Source organism: Parasteatoda tepidariorum, chromosome X1, assembly GCF_043381705.1.
Source record: "Parasteatoda tepidariorum isolate YZ-2023 chromosome X1, CAS_Ptep_4.0, whole genome shotgun sequence".
In the NCBI taxonomy this organism is placed as follows: Eukaryota; Metazoa; Arthropoda; class Arachnida; order Araneae; family Theridiidae; genus Parasteatoda; species Parasteatoda tepidariorum.
In genome coordinates this window covers 15123507-15138099 of record NC_092214.1, presented here as the reverse complement: position 1 = coordinate 15138099, position 14593 = coordinate 15123507, and the positions used below count along the sequence as shown (strand labels likewise).

At 31.0% G+C, this 14593-nt stretch overlaps 1 protein-coding gene and 1 long non-coding RNA gene across 2 annotated transcripts in view; one reads left to right on the top strand and one right to left on the bottom strand.

Moving 5' to 3' along the window:
- Positions 1-14593, top strand: part of LOC122270572 (uncharacterized) — a 41955-nt gene that overhangs the window by 4348 nt on the left and 23014 nt on the right. The window contains exon 2 of the long non-coding RNA XR_011638249.1: positions 9695-9988. This is a non-coding gene — a long non-coding RNA (uncharacterized lncRNA). The remainder of the gene's footprint in view (positions 1-9694; positions 9989-14593) is intronic.
- The window catches only part of LOC107436394 (glycine receptor subunit alpha-1), a gene marked incomplete at its 5' end in the record, with an annotated part of 95340 nt that continues 81208 nt past the window's right edge, over positions 462-14593 (bottom strand). The window contains 3 exon segments of the mRNA XM_016048103.3: positions 462-2448; positions 2695-3487; positions 13553-13893. Coding sequence (XP_015903589.1) covers positions 3314-3487; positions 13553-13893 — 515 coding nt within the window. The 3' untranslated portion in view covers positions 462-2448; positions 2695-3313.

The following is a 14593-nucleotide window of genomic DNA, read 5'->3' as shown; positions in this document are numbered from 1 at the left end:
TCTCAGAAAGTAATTTTTTGTTTTATCTTTATTTCTTTTTAAGTGCTTTGTATCAAGTGAGGAAAGGCATTTTTAACTTGGGGCAACATTTGTTCTTTTAGCTTTGTTTTAATTCATTTAGTGTTTCTTTCTTTTCTTCTTTTCTTTGCTAATTTTTAATTATTTAATGATATATGTGATATATGAAATACAGCAATGTTATGTTTGCGATGCTGAAGTTAAAAAAAAATATTTTGTCGAATCACAGATACCCTTCTTACCATATACATTTTTATTTTAGTCAATTTAGTTTTGATGAATCACTTCTTCCAGCCATAAACGCAAAAGCAGTGTAAAGGAAATTTACATAGAAATTAAGAAACATTTGATAAAATACAGATTTTCTTTTACATATATATTTTGTTTACATAGAAAATTTAAAAAGAAATCTTTTCAAATTGAAAGTGCACATTAAAACAACATTTCCAAGTAAAAACATTTTATTAATCACTTCAGCCTTTAAATAAATCATTAAATAAAAAAAGTTGTTTCAAACAATACTCAATAAAATATTGCACATATAATAATGATTGGCACATACTAATGATTGCAATTGCAGTAAAAGTCTCTATACTGATTTATATGTTTTCCTTTTACCTATTAAATTCCTAATTATACACTTACAGGATATTCCCTCCGGGGTTGGGAAGGTTTATACGAAACATGTTACAAATACATCAACAAAATTTACTTCACCTGATAAAGAAACATTCAAATCTCTATTTCACTATTGTTTAATGAGTGAACCTTTGGGGAAGACATCTAGACTGAAGGCAGTGCCACACTCGTTGCCACGATCATTGGTATTGGTTGTATTTTCTCGTCGATATTCTACAACTACAACTTAATGCTAATACGAGACAGATGTATCCTAAATAACTTGCTTCTCGATCTGTCTTTAGATTAGAAGTCATTCCCAAAGGTTCACGCATTCAGCATTTGAGAAATGTTTCTTATCAGGTTAAGTAAAATTTGTTGATGGATTGGTAAAATTTTGTTTGTTTAAAGAATTCGAAACCTCGAAGACGCACAGCCTGAATACTATAACGACTGTGGTGAGTCTTTAGTCACGTACAATTAAAATTAAAACTACATAATACTGTACAAGACAATTTAAAAGTGTTTATTATGTTGCGAATCGCCTATGACACGTAATTATAAAGAAGACAGTGATGACATTAGAAGGATTGTTATGAATCTGGATTCACATATAATTAAAAGGAAAACTATTTAAGAATATTCTTCATACTACAGAAAATGATAAAAAAAATTAAATTAGGTATTAAAATTTAAGATATATATTAATGTGATATTCAATATATTTATATTGAAGACATTGAAACTACGTATTGTAGAATAGTGATTTTTAGATACGCATAGAAGAAGTCTGACTCATTACTATGAAAACTGGATTTCTTGGAAAAGTATCGTGAATTTTTATTATAATCTTTCGAAAAAGTGACATTGGTATTCAGACAAAATTTGTATATTTATTTATAGGGAATAAAAAATGAAAATTACACAAAAATTCAAGCTTCATTTTTTTCTCTGCATAACAATTATTTTCTAAATATTCAAATTTTGACTCAAATAAGCATCTTTTTTTTTTGTCTATATGCACAAATTCCCATTCAATTATCAAAAATAATTTTAATTATAAGGTCAGTTATGGAGAATATTTTTTGTTAATTGCTGTTCTTCAGAATTTTTTTTTTAATCATATATAGATCGAAAAAAGAACTTTAATAAGAACTGATATACAGAGTGTTATATAATAATCTTTTAGATATTGTATCCTTTTCAAAAAAGAATACATACTAAGGGTCACTCATTAATATAGAAACAAACAGAGAAACTGTCTGTTAAAACGTGTTTTTCATAACAGGTTTCCGACTTCTCTGTTTCAATCAAACAAGCTTATATAATTTTTAAGTCACTTCCTTAAAAAAATGAATATTTATACTTCGATAGTGGTTAATGTTTTTGTTCGTTTAAATATAAACTTCTGACTCGTATTGCGATTTAACTTCATTTTACAAGAATTCAAAAATTTATATTAAGAATGGTATTTGAGATACACCATGCATAAATTTCTCCAGTGTCTGTTTACATAGGGATAACACGTTTATGAGTCTGAACTATTTTGCACATTAGGTATAATTTTAGGTAGAGAGAGCAGAACAAAAAAGTGAATACCCTGATCGGATTTCCATGTAGTTCAAATCAGTGTAGACGTTATTTTAAGTTACAAAATAAGACATACTTTTTATGACTCTTGGGCCACATTGAATGGAGAGTACTCGCTTTATTTTTTTTACAGCAAAAATTTTGAATGAAACTAAGTTTCAAAGGTTTAATAGTTTTCAAATTTTGAAATATAAGAATTTTTGAAATTAATTGATTTAGAAACTACAGTCGAACTCGTTTATAACGAGCTCGGATTTAACGAGAACTCGGATTTAACGAGGGAAACGAGAATATTTGGTTGGATCAATGTTAAGTCTATGGAACAGAAGTCGCTTTTAACGAGCAAGACCCGGTTTTAGCGAGCAATATTTTTCCGTCTGGCAATCTTTTTTCTCATCTTTCTAGTCTTATCTTTTTTTCAAAATTATAAGAAATGCGCGCGAAATCAAAAAAACCGCGAACTGAAACTTAATTGCCCTTATCGCTCTAATCTGAAGCATGGGAAAAGTCGCGTGAGAGTAGGCGGAGGCGTATCGATTTCGTGCCTTATCGGTCATGNAGGAAGCGTAAAATTTTCTACTATTCTTAAATAATTTAACTTAATAAACTGAATAATTATTAAAAATTAATTTTTGCATGGAATTATCTTTGGATAAACGAATTTTATCAATATATGAAAAAGGTTTTTCGATTTACATTATAAATTCTCGAAATATTGTAAAAAGAAAATCAAGAAAATAACATTTTTCGACTACTCTAAACTAATAGGACCCCGTTTTTTAGATTGTGGTTCAATTTTTTAATCAATCCCTTAAAAAAAAGTTCTTTTTTTGCCTAATTTCGTAATATCATTTGAACTAATGAATTAGAATATTTAAGAGGACATTGAGTACATGAAAATCCCAAAGAGGTTTGGCACGAAGAATTTGCACGTCATATTTAAAGCAGAGCCATAAATTGTGCATAACTTGACAAATATTTATATATATATTGTCGCAAGATACCTCTTCAAGTTCTTTATCATTTCGCTGCAAAATTAACATCAATTGTACAACTTCTCTTTACATTGAAATCAATTCTTATAGAATTATCTGCGACAGAAATAAACGAAATAACAAATGCAAAATATAGCAAAAAACAATGGAAAGATCAACCGTGATAATTTATCAATAGTTTGATGAGATAGTTTGGTAACTTCAGTTGTGCTGTGTGCTTTATCACTTTCCTGGTCTCTAGGAGCTTTTGAAGACGGAAACAAGTTCTAAAAATAAAATGCATTTTATAAGTACAAATGGCACTAATAGAAATGTTTATGTTTAAAAATTTGTCAACAAGAAATGTTTATTTAATACAGTTTTTAAAGTTGATTGTCCGTGACCATACATGGCAATACTTTTCCTTTCGTTACTTGTAACGAAATTGAAAGTAAAAAGTACGTACTTTTACTTGTAATTCGTTACTTTCAAAATTTAGTACTTTTACTAGTTTTTCGCTTTTTTTAGGGGGAGGGGGAAGTACAGGTATTTGTAACGAAAATGTCCAAAGAAACCGTTACTTTTTTTCCGAAATTTTTAAATAATTATATTTATTATTTACCCTTTTCACGGCGTTTACCCTTCTAAAAGTCTTTTTTTTCTTTTCTTATATCTGACGATAATGGGGTGCAAAGAGGTTGAATGTCACATGACAGCCTGCAAGTTCCTAGAAACTAACAACCACCCCGCCTGCTTGATCAATTTTGTTTCTATCGGAAAAAGTTCAGATAGGACCTTCTGTTCTTGGTTTTAAAAAAAAAAAAGTTTCTATTTCAGGAAAGTTTTAGCGGAAACATCTAAAAAATCATCCCCCGGAGTGGTGTTACATGTCCTTTTTCTGACGGGAGGAAAATACTGTAAAATTAAATGCTACTCACTTTTATCTTTATTACTGCAGAAAAAATTTTGACGGATTCCTTTTTTTGGCTTCTGGGGGTCTACACAGGGTGCGTGGTCCAAATTTTAGACGAAAATTTCTTCCTGTAGAAACTTTCTGGGGGTTCTTTTTCTTAAAAATTGTTAATCAGAAACCACAGAAAAGCAGAAGCTTAAAATGGGAGGACTAGATTTTTTGGTCATCTTACCATAAGTTTTGCTTGTGATCATCATTAAAAATGCTTTCCCACCAGTCGCTTTTTTGTTAAGTTAAGAAAATATTTATTTACTTTTTTTAAACTGTAAAATGCAATAATTCATGGTTGTATTAATGATTTAACATTGTGTTGTCTATAAAAGCTGAATAGTTGAATTGTTTGAGTCTTTTATAATTAAAGAAGCTCTGTTAAAACTTACTTAGAGCAATCTACATAAATTTTTAAATTTTAAGGATTGGTTTTTGTTTCATGGATGGGGAAGGTCAAAGTTATGGAACAAGAGAAAATTCAAAATGTTCAGATTCTCCTAATTGTTAATTAGCTAAAAAATTTAATTAAAATAACTATAATCTTTTAAATAATCGAGATCTTCTTTGCTTTTAGATTTAATACTGTACAAAATATTCACTTCAAAAATTTTAATAATTTTTCGAACTAATACACATTAGTCTAAATGTTTAAACAATTTATGATTGTCATTAACAATCTCCCGTCATAAAATGACAGTCGTTTAAACATTTTCCTACTATTTTGTCTAGATTGGATGAAGATCTTTGAAGCTTAGCACTGTCATATTTTTTGAAAATGAATAATTCGTTTAGGTTTATTAAAATTTTGAATAAGTTTTAGGGAGCTTAAATAGCGTTAATGGTTTTTCATTGGTGCAAAATATATATATTTTTTAAAGAAAAAAGTACTGAATATGACGTGCAATAACATTGATCAGAAGAACATGTTGTCCCCTTTCTCTGGAAGATCCAATCCTTCAGAGTTCAGCGTTTACCTGTTTGGCGATGGTTTCTTTTTCTCTGTTTGTGGTCAACACCGCAAATAGATAAAAAAAAATTATTATATAACACATTTTTGAAACTAGGATCTTCCAGCACAATATTGCTGAGATTTGGGACTGTTTTCCTCCTTTAGGATATCCTCCTATAGCCAGCAAATATTCCCCTAAAAATACTGAATCCTTAACGTTGTTTTTCGAAGCTCTGTCGCCAAGGAAAATAAAACAGGCGTTGTTTAAGTGCCTTACACTTGAAGCAATGCTATAATTTTAAACAAAAAAATAATCTTGAAGTGAAGAATTATCTGGGCTTTAGAACAGACAAATAACTTAAATATTTTAAATTTTTTTTAAAAATCGACAATTTGACGATATTTTCCCACCTAGATGAAAATTATGAAAACCGCTATCCTATTCTCAGTTTCAGCAAATTTTTATGGATTGCCCTGGTAAGACAGCATCCGAGTAAGTTTTTAAATTTTAAAAAATTAGACCACAAACGCTTTTTATTTTCACAAAACTGTGGCTTTTCTCTATATCGACGTTTAGAGCCATTTTCAAAATAACCGTAGACAGCGCTGGCTTTAGATAAGCTAAACTTGACCCAACAGACATGAGTAACAGTTTCAAACACACAGTAGTTACAAAAATAGGATATTATTCGTAAAAAAGCATCATTTCATAATACGATGGAGACTTCAAAAAACAGCCTTTTGAACTTCAAAGTAGAAAAAGTAAGCGATGCTGAAGTTTTTTTGTGAACTACAAACAAATGACTTCGAACTGAAAGAAGCTGTTAAGTCATAAAGACTGTTAGAAATGATGATCAAACTCTTCAATTTGCTAGTAGCCCAGCTACAGAAATTTCTTTTTTACAACATTTTAATTGTGTTAAAATTTTTATCCTGTGTGCAAAAATGCATTTCTTTATAATTCATATTACTTTTATGTAATGAGTGTAGAGATTACAAATTTTATTCTTTTCATGTTAAGTGTTCTTCTATCCCTGGGAAAGTATTGTAAATAGATGTTTTTTATTCAATTTTGAGATGGTAATTAAAGATTTTCGGGAAGGGGCGTGTAACATAAAAAGCTTCTATCTATCCTTTTATGCTATTTCCTTATCTAAATTCCCCTTCTTAAATTATTATTCCACATTAAACGCTTTCGCGTTTATATATATANTATATATATATAAGAACAAAAAGGATAAAAAGAAAAATAGAGAAAAACGATGAAAATTAAGAAAAATAATAAGTTTCTTTAACTGCGCATAAGCTGAAAGGATATAGAACTCATAAAATAAGTTAAAAAAATCTAGAGAAAGCATGAAAAATAATAAAGATGAATGAAAAGAAGAAAAATTATTAAAATAAAATAATTTTAAAAACATTTAAAAAAAAAAGGTTTTTCTTGGATTATCACTAATGATATACCGGTTTTAGAATTTATTAAACAAAATAGAATTATTCTATTGCGACTTCTCTTGATTTCCAGAATCCTTCCAATAGTATTCTCCTTTCTAAACTAAAAGATTTTCTTTTGAATTTTTAATATAATTTTAAAAATATCCTAAATTGCGATTTTGATTATTGGGAAATTTTAATTAATATATGTCTTTTTAATTATTATCTTTACAATGGAAAGCATATTTTTATTCAAATTGATGGAATACAACAAGAATCTGATTTTTCCTCTCTCTTAGTTAACTTATTTTTACACTATCATGATAAAAAAATTATTCTCTTAATACTAAATTTGTTTTAAAATTTTTGATGATTTGATTATTTTTAATTTTCAAGATAATGCGATTTTTTAAAAATAATATTTGCCCCAAGGAATTAACCTTGCTTCGTAATCATGATGATAATATTAATTTCATTTGTTTGGATTTAGGTAATAAAAAAGAAAATATTTGCATTGTTGATTTATTTATACGAGAAAAGAAATTATTTTAACTTTAATATAAACTAATTACTTGGAATTATAATGTTTCTAAAAACATTTAATTAAATACCATTTTTAATCAAGTGAATAGAATTAAAAGAATATGTAGTAATTTTCATTTATCCAAAAAAAAAAAAAATAGACAAACTCTTTCAAAATTAAAAAACAATGGATAGAAAACAATTTATACCCGACTAATCTAATTCAGTTCTAAATAAAAACATTTAGTTAATTGTATGTTATTATTATTGATAAATTTACTAAAAACTTCTTTGTTAACTAAATTCATATTTATACCATTTGCAAATCCAATTCGGGAAAATCCTTGGCTAAAAATCTGTGCAAACCGGAATCATTCTAGAATCATTAAAATTGTATAATTAAATATCAATCTTATTATTTATAAACTTTAAATTATTTAGTAAAATATTATTAGATTGCTCTCATCCATTTTCGAGCCAATCTAAAGTAACAAAAAAAATCAAATGCACTTCAGTCCTTTATGTGCCGTGAGTATTTTATGTGCCGTGAGAACGAGACATAAAATATTCCTCTATTTACTCTTCTATTTTCATATTTTGTAATCTGGCAAACTTATTACGAAAATATTTTAAATCATTCTTGAGAGATTCCAGAACGTGTAAGTTCATACTATATCGCTCTTCGCTTTATAGATAACATTTTATATTTCATTCTGTATTTTATTTTCTATTTTTTGCTTGATTTGTTTTATTTCGTATATTTTTTACTTAATATGTTCTATTTTAGTTTCAATTTGGGTGCTCCTCTTACTATAGTATTGTTATATTTTGCTTTGGCGATATAAATACAATATTAGAAAGCGCCTGTTTTGCGGATATAATCATGTGAGCTGATGCTATCTTTTAATTGCTTTGTATTCGGCATCATTTTGCATCCTTTTTTGTATCTGGCTTTTTTATATTTTCTTAAATAAAATGTTTTTAAATATTTTTAAAAAAATTGTGCAAACAATTTTTTTACTATGACAACTCTCTAATTATCTCTTAATTTTAAACTATCCTTATTAAGTAGTCAATACATTTATAAAAATAATTTCTACACCATTTAGTTATACGTTTACTAAAGGTTTATGCCATAAAAAAACAATACGGATTTTGTCTGAAAAGCAGCACTGTTTTCTTTCATTTCGATAACCTCTATTCGTGGGCTAAGACTTCCCGGCAACTTAGAAACTATACGACCAATTCTTTTTGCATTTTGCCATATAAAATTACTTTCTTAGAAATGTTTTAAAAATTTGTTTACATCATAATTGCAAAATTTTTCTATTTTAAAATAAACAATTATTAAAAATTATTTCTTGCATTGTAATTATCTTTGATAAACTAATTGTATAATTAATTATATGCAAAAAAGTAAGTTCTCAAGATAAGGCAAAATACGCAACAAGTAAAATGCGTCCGATGTCCTGGTCAAATTGCGTGTATCCCTATATTTTGAGGGTCAGAAAAAAGTTTTAAAAAAGTACGTTTTTGTGTTTCGTAACTTAAAACATTGTTTGAACAAATTAATTAGCGATCACCCCTTTAAACAATTAAGAGTGAGTACATGAAGATTCAGTCAATTTTTTCCTTTGCGTATTTTGAAAATAAGGCTATTTCTGTTTCAACTGATCCCACTTGTTTAAGAATGCTGCTTTGAGATTACGCGTCTCCCCTCTCATACATTTTATATAGTGTTGATGTTCGTCGTCTTCAAATAAAAGGCCCTTCAGTGTACGTCAATCATTATGGAAGGTTTGGAAAAGCATATTGGATCACGATCTTGCACTCAAGTACTGAAGTTCTCTTGCTTAATGATGCTGTTGGTACTGGTTTCACTTATACGGATAACAGCACGCGCAAATTTTATTATCAGGAAGATTTCTTTCTCTTTTTTTTTGAAAGATATTTGCCAGATAGTTTGGCGGGATTGAAGCTGCTTTAATTTTATTTTCATTTATATAGCAGCCAACATTTGCACTTAGCGAGAAACTCAATGGTAGTGAAACAACAATCTCATAATTGCATTGATAAAGGAAAACAAATATTTTCTTATCGTAAGCACCTTAAAAGCTACTTGAAATAATAGACCTTTCTTGAAAACTATTTGCATGTTCAAGTTGTTAAAAATCATTTAAAACTACGTTTATTAATTCCAGAATGTATAAGAACATTGTTATTACCATTTTTAATATAAAAACTTCTGAAGTTGTTAGCTATGCAGTTCCTTTGAAAACGAATTTTATAACCGAAAAAAGATTGCATTTTCATAGTTTTTTTTATATTCTTCTACCAATATTTTGATCAGCATTCTTCTACCACACTTTTATCTGATGAGAATAGAATAAGTCTCTCGTTTGATTGTCGAGGCCAAATGATCTGGCGTGATACTGCGTTTAGTTGAGTAGACATACAAGAAAGGATATCCTACATGTAGTGACATGGTATGGGTTGTCATTATAATTAATGACCGTACGCCACCCTCTATATTCTTCCAACTGGGGACTGGTCACCGTTACATTAATCATTTTCTGATTCCTCACTTGTTCCATGGATCTGTTACTGATAAATTTGTTTTTATAGGCATCTCATCGAACAGTCAAGGAGTGTGCACAGAGCGAGGATATTCAACACCTAGTATAGCCAGCACGTTCTTCAAATCTGAATCCCATTGAAAAAGCGTGATACACTTTGGGTAGGAGTGTTGCTGATCGAGAATGTCCTGCAATAAACGAGAGCACCTCATCCGTGCACCGCCAAATAAATGGGACAAATTGCCCCAACAGATGCTGAATACTGTCGTGTAAAGCATGCCACGACGTTTTATCGCCCTCTATGACTCCCTATTGACATCTTACTCTATGATGCCTACAAATGGTATTTGCATTTTTTTTATTTTCGCGTTTTCAATACAAAATCGCTGTTTTATTCCTTGAACAGATTTCGAACCTTCTGGTTTCAGAGCACAGTAAATTACCATTTTTTTAACGTGTCAACATTCTGTCATTTTTTTTATTTCACTTGGCATTTTACCACCCTTAATTTTTTTTATGCGCTATGCAGCCATTTGTGGTTTATCCTTAGCAATTGTCCAGCAGTGCATTATCCGATGCAACACTATAACGTACTAGATGGAACCCTACATACACTGGTGTGCAAAAATTGAGGACGAAGTTGTTTTTCGACTGAACGCTTGAGCTGCAGTATTGAAAATCGATAAAAAATTATACCACAGGATCCTCAAAATGTAAGAATATGGAAAAGTAAACAACTTGCAAAAAAGAATTTAATCCACAGGAATAATAAGGAACTTTATTGAAATATAGGCTTAAAACACAATTGTATAAAGGATCAAAACGTCAATGCTACACGGGATTGGCAAGGATATTGTAGCCTTTAAAATGGGATATGGTCACCTCTGACTGCTATGCAGGATTGCCATCATCTGCCCATGCTGAGGACCAGGTTGTTAACAAGCTCTTCAGGAATTGCTGCACATTCCTGTTGTAATTCTAATCGCAGCTGCGGAATTGTTACTGGCTGTTGGGCACGTACTGCCATGAGCCCCCTAGAGTGTCCAGCGTGTGTTCAATCAGATTAAAATCTGGGGACATAGTCGGCCATTCCATGCATGCAATATATTCACTCTCAAACAGTTCTGTGACAGTTACTGTACGCTGAGGTGCAGCATCATCGTTCAGTAAAAAGAACTCAGAACCCCCAGCACTGCAAAAAGACGCACGTGACGAAGGAGAACCTTGATACAATAGTGGGCACCAGTGACTGAGCCACCTTGGATGATGTATAGATCAGTGCGGGTACCAAGCATGATACCACCTCATACAAGAACTCTGCCTCTTATAAATAGGTCTCTTTCGATGATGTTAGAGGGGATATTGCGTATTCCTTGCTCTCTCCATGCTGTATGCTTCCAGAATCACTGATAAGACTAAATCTGCTCTCATCCGTAAAGAGTACCATTGCACATCTGTTCAGTTGTGTTACCGGCACCACATTAAACGGCGTCTTCGTTGAACTAGTGTTAATGGACCACACCGTAGTGGCCATCGTGCAAATAGACCATCCTTGTTCAGTCTCCTGGCCACGGTAAAACATGATATTGGGCGTCCAGTACCTTGCTGTGTGTGCCCCTAGCGATTTCTCCTGCTGTCAGCCGTCTATTCCTTCTAGCCTATAGGATTATATACTGGTCGTCCGCTGCGTGGTTGTGCGAGGAAAACCTCTACTAAACCTCCGGACAGCTATTCCTGTTTTCTGAAATGTGTTCCAAGCTCGTGAAATGTGGGTTATCCCGCACAACGCAGCCACACTGTTCACATTTTGATCTTCTTCTAACTGTCCAATGATTCGACCTCGAGTAAACTCATCCAGATGTCGTCTTCTGTGTTATCTGTTGGCCATATCGCACCGTAACAACAAATCCACTTCGTTTAAACTGATGTATACCGTGCAATACCATTAGCATAAATACTGCGCTTCCACCACCAATTTGTTTTATTTCCTTACGACACGCCCGCCGGTACGTCAATGTGCATATAGGCAAATTTACTACTTTTCCTTGCCGTGATTGGTCTTCTCAATGCCTTTTCACTTCGTTGTAACAGCCTATTTTGTTGTTATGCTAGTTTTACCATTTCATCCTTATTTTTGCACATCAGTGAATTACGAGATTCTACACACTCAAAATTTGATAATTATAAGTGTGTCATTTGTGGTGAAGAATACAATACCACAACTAAAAAATATGGTTCCATGAAATCTGCAAGGTACATGCAATGGCTCCATGAAATATGCACAAACAATGAAAACTTTTCTCAAAAAGCGTAGTAAAGGTTCTTGGAATGGTTTAATTAAATCTGTACATAAGATATTCTTTATTCTTTTATTATATTCTTTTTACTCTTTTTCCGAAGTAAAATTCATTCCTTACAGCTTTTTTCATGGTCAACTGCATGAAATGTAATATTTTAGCTTCACTTTTCTTTTACTGTGCAAGATGGCCATCTCACATCGACCTTAAGGCGAAAATAAAGTTGACCTTGTTTCAACTTTTATTAAGCAATACCAACTATAAACAAAATTTTAAATAAATGAAGATACAAAATTAATTTAAGTAAGTAAACAAAATTTTCTTGCGCTGTCAAGTTTTTGTTCAAAACTCCGTCAGCACAACTTTTCTTTTTATAATGTCTGTGTGTTACTACACATAATTTTTTATACGCTTTTTTTTCAAAGTAAAGGAATGAAAAGCATTTTTTGACTAATGAAAGTCTGTGTTTTTAACATTTATTGTTATTGTTTTTAACATTTAATATTAGAATTAAAAAAAACTCCTATCATAAAAGCAATAAAGTTGCTTCAAATAAAAGAAATAATAAAAGTGTATGTAAATTCACTTTCTTCAAAGTACTGTGATCTATTTGAATTTGATTCCTAAATTTTCTTTTCTTCAAAAATTCGTAAAAAAATAAAAATTTCTTGAAAAAAATCTAGTTTGTAAAATTTATAAAATACGATATATATTTTATATGTAATTTACAATGTATTTGATCCATTTCTACTTCCACGTCAAATGTTCAAAATGAGAGGGATAGAAGTAAACTGAAATCAAAATTTTTGGGTCATATTTTTTAGAAATAATATTTTTTTCAGAAAAACAATTTAAATTCCTTTATTAACCCTTTGCAGTCTACTCTCAGCCATTAAAGCTTTTTTACCGTTCTAGTCGTATGTATGCTCTCAGCCGCCATAGCAAAGATGTTAGCCATAGCTTAATGGCAAACTACATATATTGCGGCACTGTGAAGACTTAAAGAGTAAAGATTGTTTTGTATGTTCAAACAGAAAAATTAAAGGCGGAAGACGCCAAGCTAATTATTTTTGCGACACATGTTCTCAAAAAGCAGGACTTTATATTGCTTATAGTGCTTTGAAAGATACCACACGATGGAGAACTATAAAATATGATTTTTACATAAAATTAGAACATATTATTGTGTTACATAAATCCAAAGTTTAAAAAAGAATTAATAAATTTTGTTTTTTCTTCATAATCTTGCATATTATACTTTTCGCTCAACGAAAATTAATTCAGACCAGCATGACGCCAATTTAAAACTACGACAAAGGGTTGATGCCAAATTTGTTCATAAAGTTACAATAGTAGGTAGAACAAGAGTTGCTGTTTGTGCTGAGAGAGAAACTCCGTGAAGGATTCGACGAGAAAATTCTTTACATTCTTTGATATTTTAATAGAAGAAAATTGATTAAGCAAAAATATTAAAATAGGAGCTGCATTAATCCATACAAACTAAATAAAAACGCACTCGCGTCAGTCGTCATGGAGGCTTCGTAACCTACAGTGGAAGTATGGTTTCATAGTCTGGGTGTGTTTTACAGAATATAATTAAAGATATTTACCTTACGAAATGGCCAGATCTCAGCTCCTTTGTTATTCATGACCGCAATTACAAAAGCATACTCAAGAAGAGAACAGAATACAAATCCAATACAAGAAAGCATCCAAATATTCAAAGCAACGACATACGATACAGAAGGCATTGCACTTTGATATTGTTGAGTTACAATTGTTAGTAGAGATGTAACTGATAAAGTAACTCTTGCAGGATAGGCTTCAGCAGGAATCCAAAATGTTACAAAAGACATACAAATAATAAGGACGCATGGGATGTACTTATTAATTAAGAAATATCCTAATCTTCTGGCTAAGTGGATTCTTCCAGCAACAAAGGAAAATTCACCTAAAAAATGATTTATAAGTCAAAAACAAAAAACTTCCAACAATTTGTTTAAAATATGTCAAGAAAAGTTTTATGCTACAGTGAGTTAAAAATATTATCACTTTAAATAATCTACTGATCATTTATTCCGTATGAATCTGAAATCTTGGTGGATCGAAGAACATAACTTAAATATACTTTTTAATTAGTAAATTTAACACCCATTTGTTTTTAACCGTTGTGGAACAGCCGACCCAATTTTTAGTTTACGATTATCAATGTTAGACTGCGCCACCTTATAATTTTGAACCCAACCCTGCCGACAAGGAAACTTCTACATCAGGAATTGGGACAAACTAGCCTTCGTGGAGAATTTTTTTCCGCTGGAACTAACCTGCATTTGCGTTTCATGTAAAGGAAAACCACAAAAAACATCACACGGTATCCCGACAGCTTGGGGATTGTAACCCATAATCCGTGTATCACTGAGAGGATATTTCTTCCGAATACGAGCAGAATTTGTATCGATTACTGTGATTCGAACCTGGGTCACCTCATTGGGAGGCTCTATCCTCTAAACCAGCTTTTCTCAACCTTTCAGTATTCGCGGCCCAGGTTTCAATCATAATTTTCACCGCACCCCCCGAGCTTACAATAAAATGTATACAACAATAGTGTACATTGAATATTTTAAATTCTGTTTTTAAAATATTTTCAACTA